At 72.7% G+C, this 18862-nt stretch overlaps 1 protein-coding gene across 1 annotated transcript; it reads right to left on the minus strand.

Moving 5' to 3' along the window:
- Positions 1-219: 219 nt before the first annotated feature.
- LOC142596960 (tripartite motif-containing protein 3-like) lies at positions 220-18549 on the minus strand. The gene is given in 12 exon segments (XM_075727403.1): positions 220-372; positions 470-610; positions 1567-1637; positions 7536-7704; positions 7796-7837; positions 7840-7926; positions 7928-7966; positions 8036-8139; positions 10336-11059; positions 13525-13705; positions 15002-15153; positions 18322-18549. Coding segments are annotated over 11 exon segments (1860 nt in total). The 5' UTR covers positions 15151-15153; positions 18322-18549.
- Positions 18550-18862: the final 313 nt, after the last annotated feature.

Raw genomic sequence — 18862 nt, forward strand, 5'->3', positions numbered from 1 at the left:
CACGGGGCAGCGATGGCTGTGGGGCAGCGGCGTCCGTGGGGCAGCGTCAGCTGTGGGGCAGCGGCGTCTGTGGGGCAGCTGCGTCTGTGGGGCGGCGATGGCCGCGGGGCAGCGGCGGCCGTGGGGCAGCCGTCGTTCGGGGCACCCCTCTGCGGGCGCGCTCCCGGGGGGCCGGCGGGCACCGTCCCGGCGCTGGCCGCGGCCCCGGCCCCACGGCGGCTACTGCAGGTAGCGGTAGGCCTTGAAGCAATGGTTGCCGGAGTCGGCCACCACCACGTGTCCGTCGGAGGTGAGCGCCAGCCCCTGCGGCCCGTACAGCGGGTCGGCCGCCGTGTTGATGTACGAGAGGAAGGAGCCCGAGCTGTCGAACACCTGCGGGGACGGGCACGGAGGCGCTGGCACCGGCGCGCCGCGGCACGGCACGGCACGCGCCCCCGCGAGCCCCCGCCCCGGCCGGGTGCGCCGGTACCTGGATGCGGCTGTTGCCCCAGTCGGCCACGATGATGTTGCCGTTGGCGTCGACGGCCACGCCGGTGGGCGCGTTGAACTGCCCGTTGCCCTCGCCGTGCGAGCCGAACTTGAAGAGGAACTCGCCGTCGGCGCTGTAGACCTGGGGACGGGGCGTCACCGCGGGCCCTCCCGGCGCGCCGCGCCCGCACCGGCACCCGCACCAGCACGCACCGCGTCTACACCGGCACCCGCACCCCGCACCTACACCGCACCCACACGGGCGCCCGCACCAGCACGCACCGGCACCCACACCAGCACCCGCCCCACACCCACACTGCGCCCGCACCGGCACCCACACCCGCACCATGCCCACACCGTGCCCACGCCAGCACCCGCACCGCACCTGCACCGCACCTGCGCCGGCACCCACACCGCGCCCGCAACCAGCACCTGCACTGGCACCCGCACCGCGCCTACACCGGCACCCACACCAGCACCCCACCCACGCTGGCACCCACACTGGCACCGGCACCCGCACTGGCACCCGCCCTGCACCACGCCCACACTGTGCCCACACCAGCAGCCGCACCGTGCCCGCACCGCGCCTGCCCCAGCACCCGCACTGGCACCGGCACCCGCACCATGCCCACACTGTGCCCACACCAGCACCCGCACCGCGCCTGCACCACACCTGCGCCGGCACCCACACCAGCACCCCACCCACACTGGCACCCGCACCTGGCACCCACACCCGGCACCTGCACCGGCACCCACACCGGCACCCGCCCTGCACCACGCCCACACCAGCAGCCGCACCGTGCCTGCACCGCGCCTGCCCCAGCACCCGCACTGGCACCCACAGCTGCACCGGCACCCGCACCGGCACCCACACACCCACACCACGCCCACACCGTGCCCACACCAGCAGCCGCACCGTGCCCGCACCGTGCCCACACCGGCACCCACACTCGCACCGGCACCCGCATCGGCACCCACACGCACACCGGCACCGGCACCACGCCCGCACCGGCACCCTCGCCCGCACCGCGCCCGCACCCGCACCGGCACCAGCACCGCGCCCACACCAGCACCGGCACCCGCGGCGGCGGCGCTCACCTTCACCGAGTGGTTGTGGAAGTCGGTGACCACGATCTCGTTCTTGTTGTTGACGGCCACGAAGTGGGGCCCTGGGGAGGGGAGGGCTCAGCCCCGGCGGGGGCGGGGGTCCCGGCCCGGCTCGGCGCCGCGGGGACGCCCCGGGCTCCGGTTGGTGCCGCGCCAGCGCCGGCGAGGCCGCGGCGGGGGCGTGAGCGCGGGCGGCGCCCGGACCCCCACGGCTGCGGGGGGCACCCAGCCCCACGGCGGGGCCGGCGCCCAGGACCCAGAGCCGCGGGGTGCGGGCACAGAGCCCAGAGCCAGAACCCAGAACCAGAACCAGAGCCAGAGCCAGAACCAGAACCCGAGCCAGAACCAGAACCAGAGCCAGAACCAGAGCCCAGAGCCAGAACCCAGAACCAAAACCCAGAACCAAAACCCAGAACCAGAGCCAGAGCCCAGAGCCAAAACCCAGAACCAGAACCCAGAACCAAAACCCAGAACCAGAACCCAGAACCAGAACCCAGAACCAAAACCCAGAACCAGAACCAGAACCCAGAGCCAGAACCCAGAACCAGAACCCAGAACCAGAGCCACAGCCAGAACCAGAACCAAAACCCAGAACCAGAGCCAGAACCAGAACCAGAGCCCAGAGCCAGAACCAGAACCAGAGCCAGAACCTGGAACCCAGAACCAGAACCTGGAACCCAGAACCCAAACCCAGAGCCCAAACCCAAGCCCCAAACCCACAGCCACAACCTGAGCCCCGAGCCAGAACCCAAAACCAGAGCCCCAGCCTGGAACCCAAAACTAAACCCCAAACCCGGAGCCCAGAAGCCCAAACCAGAACCCCGAACCAAAACCTGCACCCAGAACCAGAACCCAAAACCAGAACCAAGAGCCCAGAGCCGGAACCCAAAACCTGGAACCCAGAGCCGCAACCTGAGCCCAGAACTAAAACTGGAACCAAAACCCAAACCTGGAGCCCAGAACCCACAACCACAACCGGAGCCAGAACCAAACCCGGAGCCCAAACCCGGAGCCAGAACCTGAGCCCAGAGCCAAACCCCAAAACCAGAACCTGGAACCCAAAACCAAACCTGAGCCCAGAACCCAGAACCAAACCCGGAGCCCCAAACCCACAGCCAGAACCTGAGCCCAGAACCAAACCCCAAAACCAGAACCTGGAACCCAAAACCAAACCTGAGCCCAGAACCCAGAGCCAGGACCCAAACCCAGAGCCCAAACCCAGAACCAAACCCGGAGCCCAAACCCGGAGCCCAAACCCGGAGCCCAAACCCGGAGCCAGGACCTGAGCCCAGAACCAAACCCAGAACCAGAACCTGGAACCCAAAACCAAACCTGAGCCCAGAACCCAGACCCAGAACCCAAACACAGAACCAAACCCAGAACCAAACCCAAGCCCCAAACCCAGAACCACAACCTGAGCCCAGAGCCAAACTCCAAAACCAGAACCTGGAACCCAGAACCAAACCTGAGCGCAGAACCCAGAGCCAGGACCCAAACCCAGAGCCCAAACCCAGAACCAAACCCGGAGCCCAAACCCGGAGCCCAAACCCGGAGCCCCAAACCCAGAGCCAGGACCTGAGCCCAGAACCAAACCCAGAACCAGAACCTGGAACCCAAAACCAAACCTGAGCCCAGAACCCAGAGCCAGAACCCAGAGCCAGGACCCAAACCCAGAACCAAACCCGGAGCCAGAACCTGAGCCCAGAGCCCCAGCCTGGAACCCAAAACCAGAACCTGGAGCCCAGAACCAAAACCTGAGCCCAGAACCAAACCCCAAAGCCGGAGCCCAGAACCCACAACCACAACCGGAGCCAGAACCAAACCCGGAGCCCAAACCCGGAGCCCAAACCCGGAGCCCAAACCCGGAGCCCAAACCCAGAGCCCAAACCCAGAGCCAGAACCTGAGCCCAGAACCAAACCCAGAACCAAACCCAGAACCAGAACCTGGAACCCAAAACCAAACCTGAGCCCAGAACCCAGACCCAGAACCCAGAGCCAGGACCCAAACCCAGAACCAAACCCGGAGCCCAAACCCGGAGCCAAACCCCAAAACCTGAGCCCAGAGCCCCAGCCTGGAACCCAGAACCAGAACCTGGAGCCCAGAACCAAACCCCAAAGCCGGAGCCCAGAACCCACAACCACAACCGGACCCGGAGCCCAAACCCGGAGCCCAAACCCGGAGCCCAAACCCGGAGCCCAAACCCGGAGCCCCAAACCCAGAGCCAGAACCCGGAGCCCAAACCCGGAGCCCAAACCCGGAGCCCCAAACCCGGAGCCCAAACCTGGAGCCCAAACCCGGAGCCCAAACCCGGAGCCCCAAACCCAGAGCCAGAACCCGGAGCCCAAACCCGGAGTCCAAACCCGGAGTCCAAACCCGGAGCCCCAAACCCGGAGCCAGAACCTGAGCCCAGAACCAAACCCAGAACCAAACCCAGAACCAAACCCAGAACCAAACCCAGAGCCAAACCCAGAGCCCAAACCCGGAGCCCGAACCCGGAGCCCCAAACCCGGAGCCCAAGCCCGGAGCCCCAAACCCGGAGCCCAAACCCGGAGCCCAAACCCGGAGCCCCAAACCCGGAGCCCAAACCCAGAGCCAGAACCCGGAGCCCCAAACCCGGAGCCCAAACCTGGAGCCCAAACCCGGAGTCCAAACCCGGAGTCCAAACCCGGAGCCCCAAACCCGGAGCCAGAACCTGAGCCCAGAACCAAACCCAGAACCAAACCCAGAACCAAACCCAGAGCCAAACCCAGAGCCAAACCCGGAGCCCAAACCCGGAGCCCGAACCCGGAGCCCCAAACCCGGAGCCCAAGCCCGGAGCCCCAAACCCAGAGCCCAAACCCGGAGCCAAACCCCAAAACCTGAGCCCAGAGCCCCAGCCTGGAACCCAGAACCAGAACCTGGAGCCCAGAACCAAACCCCAAAGCCGGAGCCCAGAACCACAACCACAACCGGACCCGGAGCCCAAACCCGGAGCCCAAACCCGGAGCCCAAACCCGGAGCCCAAACCCGGAGCCCCAAACCCGGAGCCCAAACCCGGAGCCCAAACCCGGAGCCCCAAACCCGGAGCCCAAACCCGGAGCCCCAAACCCGGAGCCCAAACCTGGAGCCCAAACCCGGAGCCCAAACCCGGAGCCCCAAACCCGGAGCCCAAACCTGGAGCCCAAACCCGGAGCCCCAAACCCGGAGCCCAAACCCGGAGCCCAAACCCGAAGCCCAAACCCGGAGCCCCAAACCCGGAGCCCCAAACCCGGAGCCCAAACCCGGAGCCCAAACCCGGAGCCCCAAACCCGGAGCCCAAACCCGGAGCCCAAACCCGGAGCCCCAAACCCAGAGCCAGAACCCGGAGCCCAAACCCGGAGCCAAACCCCAAAACCTGAGCCCAGAGCCCCAGCCTGGAACCCAGAACCAGAACCTGGAGCCCAGAACCAAACCCCAAAGCCGGAGCCCAGAACCCACAACCACAACCGGACCCGGAGCCCAAACCCGGAGCCCAAACCCGGAGCCCAAACCCGGAGCCCAAACCCGGAGCCCCAAACCCGGAGCCCAAACCCGGAGCCCAAACCCGGAGCCCCAAACCCGGAGCCCAAACCCGGAGCCCCAAACCCGGAGCCCAAACCTGGAGCCCAAACCCGGAGCCCAAACCCGGAGCCCCAAACCCGGAGCCCAAACCTGGAGCCCAAACCCGGAGCCCCAAACCCGGAGCCCAAACCCGGAGCCCAAACCCGAAGCCCAAACCCGGAGCCCCAAACCCGGAGCCCAAACCCGGAGCCCAAACCCGGAGCCCCAAACCCGGAGCCCAAACCCGGAGCCCAAACCCGGAGCCCCAAACCCAGAGCCAGAACCCGGAGCCCAAACCTGGAGCCCAAACCCGGAGCCCCAAACCGGAGTCCAAACCCGGAGCCCAAACCCGGAGCCCAAACCCGGAGCCCCCAAACCCAGAGCCCCAAACCCAGAGCCAGAACCCGGAGCCCAAACCTGGAGCCCAAACCCGGAGCCCCAAACCCAGAGCCAGAACCCGGAGCCCCAAACCCGGAGCCCAAACCCGGAGCCCAAACCCGGAGCCCAAACCCGGAGTCCAAACCCGGAGCCAGAACCTGAGCCCAGAACCAAACCCAGAACCAAACCCAGAACCAAACCCAGAGCCAAACCCAGGAGCAAACCCGAGCCCAAACCCGGAGCCCCAAACCCGGAGCCCCAAACCCGGAGCCAAACCCCAAAACCTGAGCCCAGAGCCCCAGCCTGGAACCCAGAACCAGAACCTGGAGCCCAGAACCAAACCCCAAAGCCGGAGCCCAGAACCCACAACCACAACCGGACCCGGAGCCCAAACCCGGAGCCCAAACCCGGAGCCCAAACCCGGAGCCCCAAACCCGGAGCCAGAACCCGGAGCCCAAACCCGGAGCCCCAAACCCGGAGCCCAAACCCGGAGCCCAAACCCGGAGCCCAAACCCGGAGCCCCAAACCCGGAGCCCAAACCCGGAGCCCAAACCCGGAGCCCCAAACCCGGAGCCCAAACCCGGAGCCCAAACCCGGAGCCCCAAACCCGGAGCCCAAACCCGGAGCCCAAACCCGGAGCCCAAACCCGGAGCCAAACCCGGAGCCCAAACCCGGAGCCCCAAACCCGGAGCCCAAACCCGGAGCCCAAACCCGGAGCCCCAAACCCAGAGCCAGAACCCGGAGCCCAAACCCGGAGCCCAAACCCGGAGCCCCAAACCCGGAGCCCAAACCCAGAGCCCAAACCCGGAGCCCAAACCCGGAGCCCAAACCCGGAGCCCCAAACCCGGAGCCAGAACCTGAGCCCAGAACCAAACCCAGAACCAAACCCAGAACCAAACCCAGAACCAAACCCAGAGCCAAACCCAGGAGCAAACCCGGAGCCCAAACCCGGAGCCCGAACCCGGAGCCCCAAACCCGGAGCCCAAGCCCAGAGCCCCAAACCCAGAGCCCAAACCCGGAGCCCCAAACCCAGAGCCAGAACCCGGAGCCCAAACCTGGAGCCCAAACCCGGAGCCCAAACCCGGAGCCCCAAACCCGGAGCCCAAACCCGGAGCCCAAACCTGGAGCCCAAACCCGGAGTCCAAACCGGAGTCCAAACCCGGAGCCCCAAACCCGGAGCCAGAACCTGAGCCCAGAACCAAACCCAGAACCAAACCCAGAGCCAAACCCAGGAGCAAACCCGGAGCCCAAACCCGGAGCCCGAACCCGGAGCCAGAACCTGGAGCCCGAACCCGGAGCCCAAGCCCGGAGCCCCAAACCCGGAGCCCAAGCCCGGAGCCCCAAACCCGGAGCCAGGACCTGAGCCCAGAACCCAGAGCCAGAACCCAAACGCAGAACCCAAACCCAGAACCAAACCCAAGCCCCAAACCCAGAACCACAACCTGAGCCCAGAGCCAAACTCCAAAACCAGAACCTGGAACCCAGAACCAAACCTGAGCGCAGAACCCAGAGCCAGAACCAAACCCAGAACCAAACCTGAGCCCAGAGCCAGAACCAAACCCAGAACCAAACCCAGGACCAAACCCAGAACCAAACCCAGAACCAAACCCAGAACCAAACCCAGAACCAAACCCAGGACCAAACCCAGAACCAAACCCAGAACCAAACCCAGGACCAAACCCAGAACCAAACCCAGAACCAAACCCAGGACCAAACCCAGAACCAAACCCAGGACCAAACCCGGAGCCCAAGCCCGGAGCCCAAAGCCGAGCGCCGGACTAGAACCGCAGCCCAGAACCCAGCGCAGAGCCGGGACCCCCTGCAGCACCGAAGCCCGGGCGCAGAGCCCCGACCGCGGCCCGGAGCCCCCGCCGAGCCCCGGCCCGGTGCCGGCCGGCTGCGGTGCCGGCAGCGGCGCGCGGTACTCACCGGCCCGGCCCGGCCCAGCGCGGCGCGGCGGCACGCCCCGGGCGGGCGCGCGGAAGAGGGGACTCGCCGGCGGGGGTATTACCGTCGAGCGTACCTGCAAACTGGCGCTCGGCCGTGCCGCGGCTCCCGAACTTGGTGAGCAGCTTGCCGTTGGACTGGAAGACGAAGACGCAGCAGGCCTTGTTGTCCACCACGATGATGTGGCCGTTGCGGTCCACGGCGACGCCCTTGGGGCCCAGCAGCCGCCCGGCGCCGATCTTGGTCTGCGGCGGGGGGCGGCGGGCGGGGGTCAGGGCCGGCGGCGCGGCCGGGACCCCCCCCCCCCCGCCCCGGTGCCGCCCGCCGCCCCCTCACCTTGAACTTGCCCTCGGGGGAGAAGATGCTGACCCAGCGGTTGTGTCGTAGTCGGCGACGATGATGTCGCCGCCGACGTCCACCGTGACGCCGGTGGGGCGCTGGAGCTGGCCGGGGGAGCGGCCGCGCACCGCCGAAGCGCAGCCGGAACTGCCCCTCGTTGGAGAAGACCTGCGGGGGCGGCGGGGGGCTGAGGCGGGCGCGGGGCCGGCGGCGCGGGCGGGGGGCCGCGCTCCCTACCTGCACGCACTGGTTGTTGCTGTCGGCCACCACGATGCGGCCGCTGCCGGAGGCGGAGATGCCCTGCAGGTTGGTGAACTCCCCCTTCTCCCGGCCACGGCTCCCTGCGGCGTGCCGAGCGGCTGTCGGCGGGGGTCTGCCCGGGACCCCCCGCTGCGCCCGGGACCCCCAGCTGTGCCCTGGGACCCCCAGCTGTGCCCTGGGACCCCCAATGGCACCCGGGACCCCCAGCTGTGCCCTGGGACCCCCAGCTGTGCCCTGGGACCCCCAATGGCACCCGGGACCCCCAGCTGTGCCCTGGGACCCCCAATGGCACCCGGGACCCCCAGCTGTGCCCGGGACCCCCAGCTGCGCCCGGGACCCCCAGCGGCACCCGGGACCCCCAATGGCACCCGGGACCCCCAGCTGCGCCCGGGACCCCCAGCTGCGCCCGGGACCCCCAATGGCACCCGGGACCCCCAGCTGTGCCCTGGGACCCCCAGCTGTGCCCTGGGACCCCCAATGGCACCCAGGACCCCCAGCTGTGCCCTGGGACCCCCCAACTGTGCCCGGGACCCCCAATGGCACCCGGGACCCCCAGCTGTGCCCTGGGACCCCCAACTGTGCCTGGGACCCCCAACTGTGCCCCGGGACCCCCAATGGCACCCAGGACCCCCAGCTGTGCCCTGGGACCCCCAACTGTGCCCGGGACCCCCAATGGCACCCGGGACCCCCAGCTGTGCCCTGGAACCCCCAACTGCGCCCGGGACCCCCAGCTGTGCCCGGGACCCCCACTGCCCCAGGGACCCCCAGCTGTGCCCTGGGACCCCCCTACTGCCCCCAGGGACCCCCAACTGCGCTGGGGATCCCCAACTGTGCCCTAGGACCCCCAATTGTGCCCTGGGACCCCCAACTGTGCCTGGGACCCCCAACTGCCCCGGGACCCCCAACTGCCCCCAGGGACCCCCACTGCCCTGGGGACCCCCACCGCCCCATCCCCACCCCCGAGGGACCCCCAACTGCCCCAGGGACCCCCACCGCCCCATCCCCGCCACCCTGGGGACCCCCAACTGCCCCATCCCCATCCACCCAGAGACCCTGAACTGCCCCCAAGGACCCCCACCGCCCCAGGGACCCCCACCGCCCCGTCCCCACCCCCAGGGACCCCCACCACCCCGTCCCCGCCACCCCAGGGACCCCCAGCACCCTGTCCCCACTGCCCCAGGAACCCCCAACACCCCAGGGACCCCCAGCACCCCGTCCCCAACCCCCAGGGACCCCCACCACCCCATCCCCACCCACCCAGGGACCCCCACCGCCCCGTCCCCACCACCCCAGGGACCCCCAACACCCCAGGGACCCCCACCGCCCCGTCCCCAACCCCCAGGGACCCCCGCCACCCCCGTCCCCAACCCCCAGGGACCCCCAGCACCCCGTCCCCACCACCCCAGGGACCCCCAGCACCCCAGGGACCCCCACCACCCCATCCCCACCCACCCAGGGACCCCCAGCACCCCAGGGACCCCCGCCACCCCGTCCCCAACCCCAGGGACCCCCAGCACCCCAGGGACCCCCACCACCCCATCCCCACCCACCCAGGGACCCCCACCGCCCCGCCCCCAGCACCCCAGGGACCCCCGCCACCCCGTCCCCACCACCCCAGGGACCCCCAGCACCCCAGGGACCCCCGCCACCCCCGTCCCCAGCACCCCAGGGACCCCCACCACCCCATCCCCACCCACCCAGGGACCCCCACTGCCCCGCCCCCAGCACCCCAGGGACCCCCGCCACCCTGTCCCCACCGCCCCAGGGACCCCCAACTGCCCCAGGGACCCCCAGCACCCTGTCCCCACCACCCCAGGGACCCCTGCTGCCCCATCCCCACCGCCCCAGGGACCCCCAGCACCCCAGGGACCCCCAGCACCCCGTCCCCACCACCCCAGGGACCCCCACCGCCCCGTCCCCAACCCCCAGGGACCCCCACTACCCCGTCCCCACCACCCCGGGGACCCCCAGCACCCCAGGGACCCCCACCACCCCGTCCCCACCACCCCGGGGACCCCCACCACCCCAGGGACCCCCACCACCCCAGGGACCCCCACCACCCCGGGGACCCCCACCACCCCATCCCCAACCCCCAGGGACCCCCGCCACCCCGTCCCCACCGCCCCGGGGACCCCCAGCACCCCAGGGACCCCCACCACCCCGGGGACCCCCACCACCCCATCCCCACCCACCCAGGGACCCCCAGCACCCCAGGGACCCCCGCCACCCCGCCCCCCCGCCCCGGGGACCCCCCGCCGGACCCCCCCGCCACCCACCCACGCGGAAGATGAGCTCGTCCTCGATGGGGTTCTCCTTCTTCTTGCCGCTGCTGTACATGCTGGAGGGGCGCCGCACGGCCTTCTGCCGGATGTGCCCGCCGCTGGGCGACTTCACGCGGCGCTTGACGTCGTCGGGCGAGGGGGGCACGTCGCAGGCCTTGACGGCGCGCACGCGGAAGGGGCTGCCGCGGATGGGCTGCCCGTAGAGCAGGATGGAGAGCAGGAAGTCGCCCTCGGCGCGGGGCGTGTAGAGCAGCTCGTAGGTGCCGTTCTTGTTGTCCTGCACCTCCGCCTCGGCCGCCCCGCCGTCCGGCGCCGTCACCTGGAAGCGCAGGCTGGCGCTGCCGCTGCGCACCAGCTCCCCGTCCTTGTCCTTGGTGGTGACGCTGAGCGAGGAGGGCTGCCCCACCACGGCGTGCCGCAGCCCCTCGCCCGTGGCCACCGTCTCGTGGGCCGTGGCGCTGGTGGTGATCAGCACGCCCAGGTTGAGGATGGACTTGCGGACGCCCTCCGTCTCCACCACGTAGTCGAGCTGGGCGTTCTCGTGGGGGTGCTCGGGGAACTCGCGGCTGGCCAGCTCGCTCAGCCGCTCGCTCATCTGCTTCTTCACCAGCAGCACCTCGGTGGCCGTGCCGTGGTGCAGCGCCTGCTCGGTGAAGGCGCAGCTGCTGAGGATGCTCTCCTGGCCCTGCCGCAGCGCGTCCAGCTGCGCCTGCAGCACCTGCCGGGACAAGGACCGGCCTCGCCGACGGCACCGCGCCCGGGCGCCGGGACGGACGGAGGGCGGGCGGGCGGCTGCTCCGAGCACGGCCGCCCGCACCGGCGGGGCTGGCCAGGCCGTCGGCACGGCCGCGGCACGTTCGGCCTTTGCAGGGGGAGACGGCGGCGTGGGGAGGGACAGCGGCGCGGGGGCACGGCAGTGCCAGGGCACGGCGGTGTGGAGAATGGCGGTGCGAGGGCACGGCGCTGCCGGGGCACGGCGGCGTGGAGAATGGTGGTGCAAGGGCATGGCAGTGCCGGGGCACGGTGCTGCCGGGGCACGGCGGCGTGGCAAATGGTGGTGCAAGGGCATGGCAGTGCCGGGGCACGGCGCTGCCGGGGCACGGCGGTGTGAAGAACAGTGGTGCGAGGCCACGGTAGTGCCAGAGCACGGTGGCACGAGGGCACGGTGGTGTGGAGAACGGTGGTGCGAGGGCACGGTGGTGCCATGGCACGGCAGTGCCGGGGCACGGTGGCGTGGAGAATGGTGCCACCGGGGCACGGCGACGCGGGGGCGCGGCAGTGCCAGAGCATGGCAGCGTGGGGGCACGGTGCTGCGAAGAACGGCGGCGCGGGGGCTCGGCAGCGCTGGGCGCGGCATCGTGGCGCGGCGAGGGTGTGGCGCGGCGGGGTGCGGGGTGCGAGGGCGTGGTGGGGTGTGAGGGCGTGGCACAGCGGGGTGCGAGGGCGCGGCGGGGTGCGAGGGGGCGTGGCAAGGGTGCAGCGTGGTGGGGTGCGAGGGCGTGGCACAGCGGGGTGTGGGGGACCGGCAGGGTGCGAGGGCGTGGCAAGGGTGCAGCACAGCGGGGTGCGAGGGTGCGAGGGCGTGGCGCAGCGGGGTGCGAGGGCGTGGTGGGGTGTGAGGGCGTGGCACAGCGGGGTGCGAGGGTGTGAGGGCGTGGCACAGCAGGGTGTGAGGGTGTGGCGGGGTGCGAGGGCGTGGTGCAGCAGGGTGCAAGGGTGTGGCACAGCAGGGTGCGAGGGCGTGGCACAGCGGGGTGTGAGGGCGTGGCAAGGGCGTGGCACAGCGGGGAGCAGGGGCGTGGCAGGGTGTGAGGGCGTGGCAAGGGCGTGGCACAGCAGGGTGCGAGGGTGTGGCAGGGTGCAAGGGTGTGGCGCAGCGGGGTGCGAGGGCGTGGCGGGGTGGGGTGCGAGGGTGTGGCAAGGGCGTGGCGCAGCGGGGTGCGAGGGCGTGGCGGGGTGGGGTGTGAGGGCGTGGCAAGGGCGTGGTGCAGCGGGGTGTGAGGGCGTGGCAGGGTGCAAGGGTGTGGCGCAGCGGGGAGCGGGGGCGCAGCGGGGTGCGAGGGCGTGGCAAGGGCGTGGCGCAGCGGGGAGCGGGGGCGCAGCGGGGTGTGAGGGCGTGGCAAGGGCGTGGCACAGCAGGGTGCGAGGGCGTGGCGGGGTGCAGGGGCGTGGCACAGCAGGGTGCGAGGGTGTGGCGTGGTGGGGTGCGAGGGCGTGGCAAGGGCGTGGCGCAGCGGGGTGCGAGGGGTGTGGCAGGGTGGGGTGCGAGGGCGTGGCAAGGCGTGGCGCAGCGGGGTGCGAGGGCGCGGCGCAGTGTGGTGCGAGGGCGTGGCAGGGTGGGGTGCGAGGGCGTGGCAAGGTGTGGCGCAGTGGGGTGCGAGGGCGGGGTGGGGTGCGTGGGCGTGGCAAGGGCGTGGCGCAGTGGGGTGCGAGGGTGCGGTGGGGTGGGGTGCAAGGGCGTGGCAAGGCGTGGCGCAGCAGGGAGCGGGGGGCGTGGCAAGGGCGTGGCGCAGTGTGGTGCGAGGGCGTGGCAGGGTGGGGTGCGAGGGCGTGGCAAGGGCGTGGCGCAGCGGGGCGCGAGGGCGTGGCGGGGTGGGGTGCGAGGGCGTGGCAAGGGCGTGTCGCAGCGGGGTGCGAGGGCGCAGCAGGGTGGGGTGTGAGGGCGTGGCAAGGGCGTGGCGCAGCGGGGTGCGAGGGTGTGGCAAGGGCGTGGCGCAGCGGGGTGCGAGGGCGTGGCGGGGTGGGGGTGTGAGGGCGTGGCAAGGGCGTGGTGCAGCGGGGTGTGAGGGCGTGGCAGGGTGCAAGGGTGTGGCGCAGCGGGGAGCGGGGGCGCAGCGGGGTGCGAGGGCGTGGCAAGGGCGTGGCGCAGCGGGGAGCGGGGGGCGCAGCGGGGTGTGAGGGCGTGGCAAGGCGTGGCGCAGTGGGGTGCGAGGGCGTGGCAAGGCGTGGCGCAGCGGGGTGCGAGGGCGTGGCAAGGCGTGGCGCAGCGGGGTGCGAGGGCGTGGCAAGGGCGTGGCGCAGTGGGGTGCGAGGGCGTGGCAGGGTGCAGGGGTGCGGCGGGGTGGGGTGCGAGGGCGTGGCAAGGCGTGGCGCAGCGGGGCGCGGGGGCGTGGCAGGGTGGGGTGCGAGGGCGTGGCAAGGGCGTGGCGCAGCGGGGCGCGGGGGGCGCGGCGGGGGCCGCACCTTCTGCTTGGCGCCGCAGGTGGCCTCCAGGTCGCGCACCAGCAGCCCCCGGCGCTGCCGCAGCGCCGCCTCCAGCTCCTCGAAGGTGCCGCCGATCTCCGCCACCGCCTCGTTCTTGCGCTCCGCCAGCTGCTGCCCGATCTCCGCCACCAGCGCGATGGCGGCCGCCAGCTGCGGCAGCCTGCGGGGAGCCGGCGCTGGGCGCGGGGGCCGGCGGCGCCGCAGGAGACCCCCGGCCGCGCCCGAGCCCCCCCGGCTGAGCCTGAGTCCCCCGGCCGAGCCCGAGCCCCCCCAGCTGAGCCTGAGCCCCCCCGGCCGCGCCCGAGCCCCCCCGGCCGAGCCCAAGCCCCCCCAGTTGAGCCCGAGCCCCCCAGCCGAGCCTGAGCTCCCTGGCCGAGCCCGAGCCCCCCCACTGAGCCCAAGACCCCCGGCCCAGCCCGAGCCCCCCCTGCCGAGCCTGAGCCCCCCCGGCCAAGCCCGAGCCCCCCCACTGAGCCCGAGACCCCCGGCCCAGCCCGAGCCCCCCCGGCCGAGCCTGAGCCCCCCTGGTTGAGCCCAAGCCCCCCTGCCAAGCCTGAGCTCCCTGGCCGAGCCCGAGACCCCTGGCCCAGCCTGAGCCCCCCCTGCCGAGCCCAAGCCCCCCTGGCCGAGCCCGAGCCCCCCCACTGAGCCCGAGACCCCTGGCCCAGCCTGACCCCCCCCACTGAGCCTGAGACCCCTGGCCCAGCCTGAGCCCCGGCTGCACCCCCCTGGCCCAGCCTGAGCCCCCCCTGCCGAGCCCGAGCCCCCTGGCTGAGCCTGAGCCCCCCGGCCCAGCCCGAGACCCCCCGGCCGAGTCCGAGCCCCCCCACTGAGCCTGAGCCCCCCTGGTTGAGCCCGAGCCCCCCCGGCCCAGCCCGAGCCCCCTGGCCGAGCCCGAGCCCCCCGGCCGCACCCACGCCCCCCCACTGAGCCCGAGCCCCCCCGGCCCAGCCTGAGCCCCCCCAGCTGAGCCCGAGCCCCCCCGGCCGAGCCTGAGCCCCCCCTGCCGAGCCCGAGCCCCCGGCTGAGCCCGAGACCCCCCGGCCGAGCCCGAGCCCCCCACTGAGCCCGAGCCCCCCCGGCCGAGCCTGAGCCCCCCTGCCGAGCCCGAGCCCCCCGGCTGAGCCCGAGACCCCCGGCCCAGCCCGAGCCCCCCGGCCGAGCCCGAGCCCCCCCACTGAGCCCGAGACCCCCCGGTTGAGCCCAAGCCCCCCCGGCCCAGCCCAAGCCCCCCCGGCCGAGTCCGAGCCCCCCAGCCGCACCCGCGCCCCCCCACTGAGCCTGAGCCCCCCCGGCCGAGCCCGAGACCCCCGGCCCAGCCTGAGCCCCCCCAGCCGAGCCCGAGCCCCCCGGCCAAGCCTGAGCCCCCCGGCCGCACCCGCGCCCCCCCCACTGAGCCCGAGACCCCCGGCCCAGCCCGAGCCCCCGCCGCGCCGCGCCGCGCCCCCCGCCCCACCTGCCCCTGACGGCGTCCAGCTGCTGCCGCAGCGCGGCCTTGTGCTGCTCCAGGACGTCGCGCAGCGGCACGGTGACGTGCTCCCGGTGCTCCCCGCCCGTGCACTCCCCGCACATGGCCGTCTCGCACGGCTCGCAGTAGAACTCCATCACCTGCGCCGGGCGCTCAGGGCTGCCCCCCACCCCGACACCGCGCACCCCGCACCCCCGACACCGCGCACCCCCGGCACCGCACCCCAACACCGCAGACCCCCGACACCGCGCACCCCCGGCACCCGCGCACCCCCAACACCCCGACACCACGGACCCCAGACCCCCGACACCGCACCCCAACACCACGGACCCCCAACACCACACCCCCCGCGCCCCGACACCACGGACCCCTGACACCGCGGACCCCCGACACCACACCCCGACACCGCGGACCCCCGACACCACACCCCCACACCCCGACACCGTGGACCCCCGACACCATGGACCCCCAACACCCCAACACCACGGACCCCCAACACCACAGACCCCAGACCCCCAACACCGCACCCTGACACCGCGGACCCCCAACACCACACCCCCCGCGCCCCGACACCGCGGACCCCCAACACCACGGACCCCACACCCTGACACCCCGCAGACCCCCCGACACCACAGCACCCGGACCCCCGACACCACGGACCCCCAGACCCTGCAGCCCCCCACACCCCACAGACCCCTGACCCCCAGACCCCCTGGACCCCCCCAGCACCCCCAGCCCCTGCTGACCCCCCAACCCCGCAGCCCCCCTGGACCCCCCCAGCCCCTGCTGACCCCCCAACCCCGCAGCCCCCCTGGACCCCCCCAGCCCCTGCTGACCCCCGGACCCCCCAGACCCCCTGGACCCCCCCAGACCCCCCCAGCACCCCCAGCCCCTGCTGAGCCCTGGACCCCACAACCCCCCAGACCCCCCCAGCTCCCCAGCCCACCCTGACCCCTGCAGCCCCCCCAGCCCCCCGAGCCCTGCAGCCCCCCAAGACCCTGCAGACCCCTGAGCCCGAGCCCCCTGACGCCCCCAAGCCCCCCAGCTCCCCCAGAACCCTGCAGCCCCCCATAGCCCCCCTGAGCCCCCACGGTCCCCCCAGCCCCCCCATAGCCCCCCAAGCCCCTCAGCCCCCCAGAACCCCCACAGCCCCCCATAGCCCCCCAGACCCCACAGCCCCCCAGAACCCCCACAGCCCCCCATAGCCCCCCCAGACCCCACAGCCCCCCAGAACCCTGCAGCCCCCTGAGCCCAAGCCCCCACAGCCCCCCCCAGCCCCCCCTAGCCCCCCAGACCCCCAGAACCCTGTAGCCCCCTCAGCCTGAGCCCCCGCAGCCCCCCATAGCTGCCTGAGCCCCCCCAGCGCCCCATAGCCCCCCTGAGCCCCCCCAGGCCCCATAGGCCCCCGCAGCCCCCCATGGCCCCCTCATAGCCCACCTGAGCTGCCCCAGCCCCCCATAGCCCCCCATGGCCCCCCCAGCCCTGCAGCCCCCCCATGGCCCCCCCAGCCCCCCTGAGCCCCCCAGCCCCTGCAGCCCCCCTATGGCCCCCCCAGCCCCCCATAGCCCCCCATAGCCCCCCCATGGCCCCCATAGCTGCCTCAGGGCCCCCAGCCCCCCATAGCCCCCCTGAGCTGCCCCAGCCCCCACAGCCCCCCCATGCCCCCCCAGGCCCCCATAGCTGAGCCCCCCCAGCCCCCCATGGCCCCCCTATGGCCCCCATAGCCCCCCTGAGCTGCCCCAGCCCCTACAGCCCCCCCAGCCCCCCATAGCCCCCCCAAGGCCCTGTGAGCCCCCCCAGCCCCCCATAGCCCCCCATAGCCCCCCCATAGCCCCCATAGCCCCCCATGGCCCCCCCATGGTCCCCCCATAGCCCCCATAGCCCCCCTATGGTCCCCCCATGGCCCCCCCAGCTCCCATAGCCCCCCCATAGCCCCCCTTATGGCCCCCCATAGTACCCCCATAGCCCCCCCATGGCCCCCCCATGGCCCCCCCCAGCCCCCCTATGGCCCCCATGGCCCCCCATGGCCCCCCCATGGCCCCCCTTATGGCCCCCCACAGCCCCCCCATGGCCCCCCAGCCCCCCCATGGCCCCCATAGCCCCCCCATAGTGCCCCCATAGCCCCCCCATGGCCCCCCAGCCCCCCCCCAGCCCCCATAGCCCCCCCATAGTACCCCCATAGCCCCCCCATGGCCCCCATAGCCCCCCCATAGTTCCCCCATAGCCCCCCATGGCCCCCATAGCCCCCCCATGGCCCCCCATGGCCCCCCTATGGCCCCCATGGCCCCCCTATGGCCCCCATAGCCCCCCCATGGCCCCCCTATGGCCCCCCCATAGCCCCCCCATGGCCCCCATAGCCCCCCCATGGCCCCCCAGCCCCCCATAGCCCCCCTATGGCCCCCACAGCCCCCCTATGGCCCCCCTGTAGCCCCCCCATGGCCCCCCCAGCCCCCATAGCCCCCCCATAGTACCCCCATAGCCCCCCCATGGCCCCCATAGCCCCCCCAGCCCCCATAGCCCCCCCATAGTACCCCCATAGCCCCCCCATGGCCCCCATAGCCCCCCCATAGTACCCCCATAGCCCCCCCATGGCCCCCCCATGGCCCCCCCATAGCCCCCCATGGCCCCCATAGCCCCCCCATGGCCCCCTATGGCCCCCCCATGGCCCCCCCAGCCCCCCATAGCCCCCCTATGGCCCCCCACAGCCCCCCTATAGCCCCCCTATGGCCCCCCCATGGCCCCCCATGGCCCCCCCAGCCCCCATAGCCCCCCCCATGGCCCCCATAGCCCCCCCCCAGCCCCCATAGCCCCCCCATTGTACCCCCATAGCCCCCCCATGGCCCCCATAGCCCCCCCCGGCCCCCATAGCCCCCCCATAGCCCCCCCCCAACCCCCATAGGCCCCCCATGGCCCCCCCAGCCCCCCATAGCCCCCCCATAGCCCCCCTTATGGCCCCCCACAGCCCCCCTATGGCCCCCCCAGCCCCCCATAGCCCCCCCATGGCCCCCCCATGGCCCCCCCATGGCCCCCCCATGGCCCCCTATGGCCCCCCCAGCCCCCCATAGCCCCCCTATGGCCCCCCACAGCCCCCCTATAGCCCCCCTATAGCCCCCCCATGGCCCCCCCAGCCCCCATAGCCCCCCCATAGTACCCCCATAGCCCCCCCATAGTACCCCCATAGCCCCCCCATGGCCCCCCCAGCCCCCCATAGCCCCCCCATAGCCCCCCTATGGCCCCCCCAGCCCCCCTATGGCCCCCCACAGCCCCCCCATAGCCCCCCCCAGCCCCCCAGCCCCGCGCCGCCCCACCTTGCCCTCGTGGTTGGGGCAGCAGAGGGGCTGGCCGGTGACGCCGCTGGCGGGGTGGGGGCCGCGGGCGGGGTGGGGGCCGGCGGGGTCCCGCTGCAGCACCTCCAGCAGGTTGGCGATGAAGAAGTTGTTCTGCAGCGCGGCCACGCCGCGCTCGGGCAGGATGGAGGCCTGCCGGCACACCGGGCACGACAGCGTCAGGCTCTGCGGCGGGATGTAGTTCTGCAGGCACCTGGGCGGGGAGCGCCGCGTCAGGGCGCGCAGGGACGGACGGACGGACGGCATGGGAGCGCAGGGACGGACGGACGGACGGAGGGGATGGGAGCACAGGGATGGACGGATGGACGGAGGGGATGGGTGCGCAGGGACGGACAGACGGACGGGATGGGAGTGCAGGGACGGACGGACGGACGGAGGGGATGGGCGCGCAGGGATGGACGGACGGAGGGGATGGGAGCACAGGGACGGACGGACGGACAGACGGAGGGGATGGGAGCACAGGGACGGACGGACGGACGGAGGGGATGGGAGCGCAGGGACG

The sequence above is a fragment of the Pelecanus crispus genome, unplaced genomic scaffold (assembly GCF_030463565.1).
Source record: "Pelecanus crispus isolate bPelCri1 unplaced genomic scaffold, bPelCri1.pri SCAFFOLD_263, whole genome shotgun sequence".
Taxonomy (NCBI): Eukaryota; Metazoa; Chordata; class Aves; order Pelecaniformes; family Pelecanidae; genus Pelecanus; species Pelecanus crispus.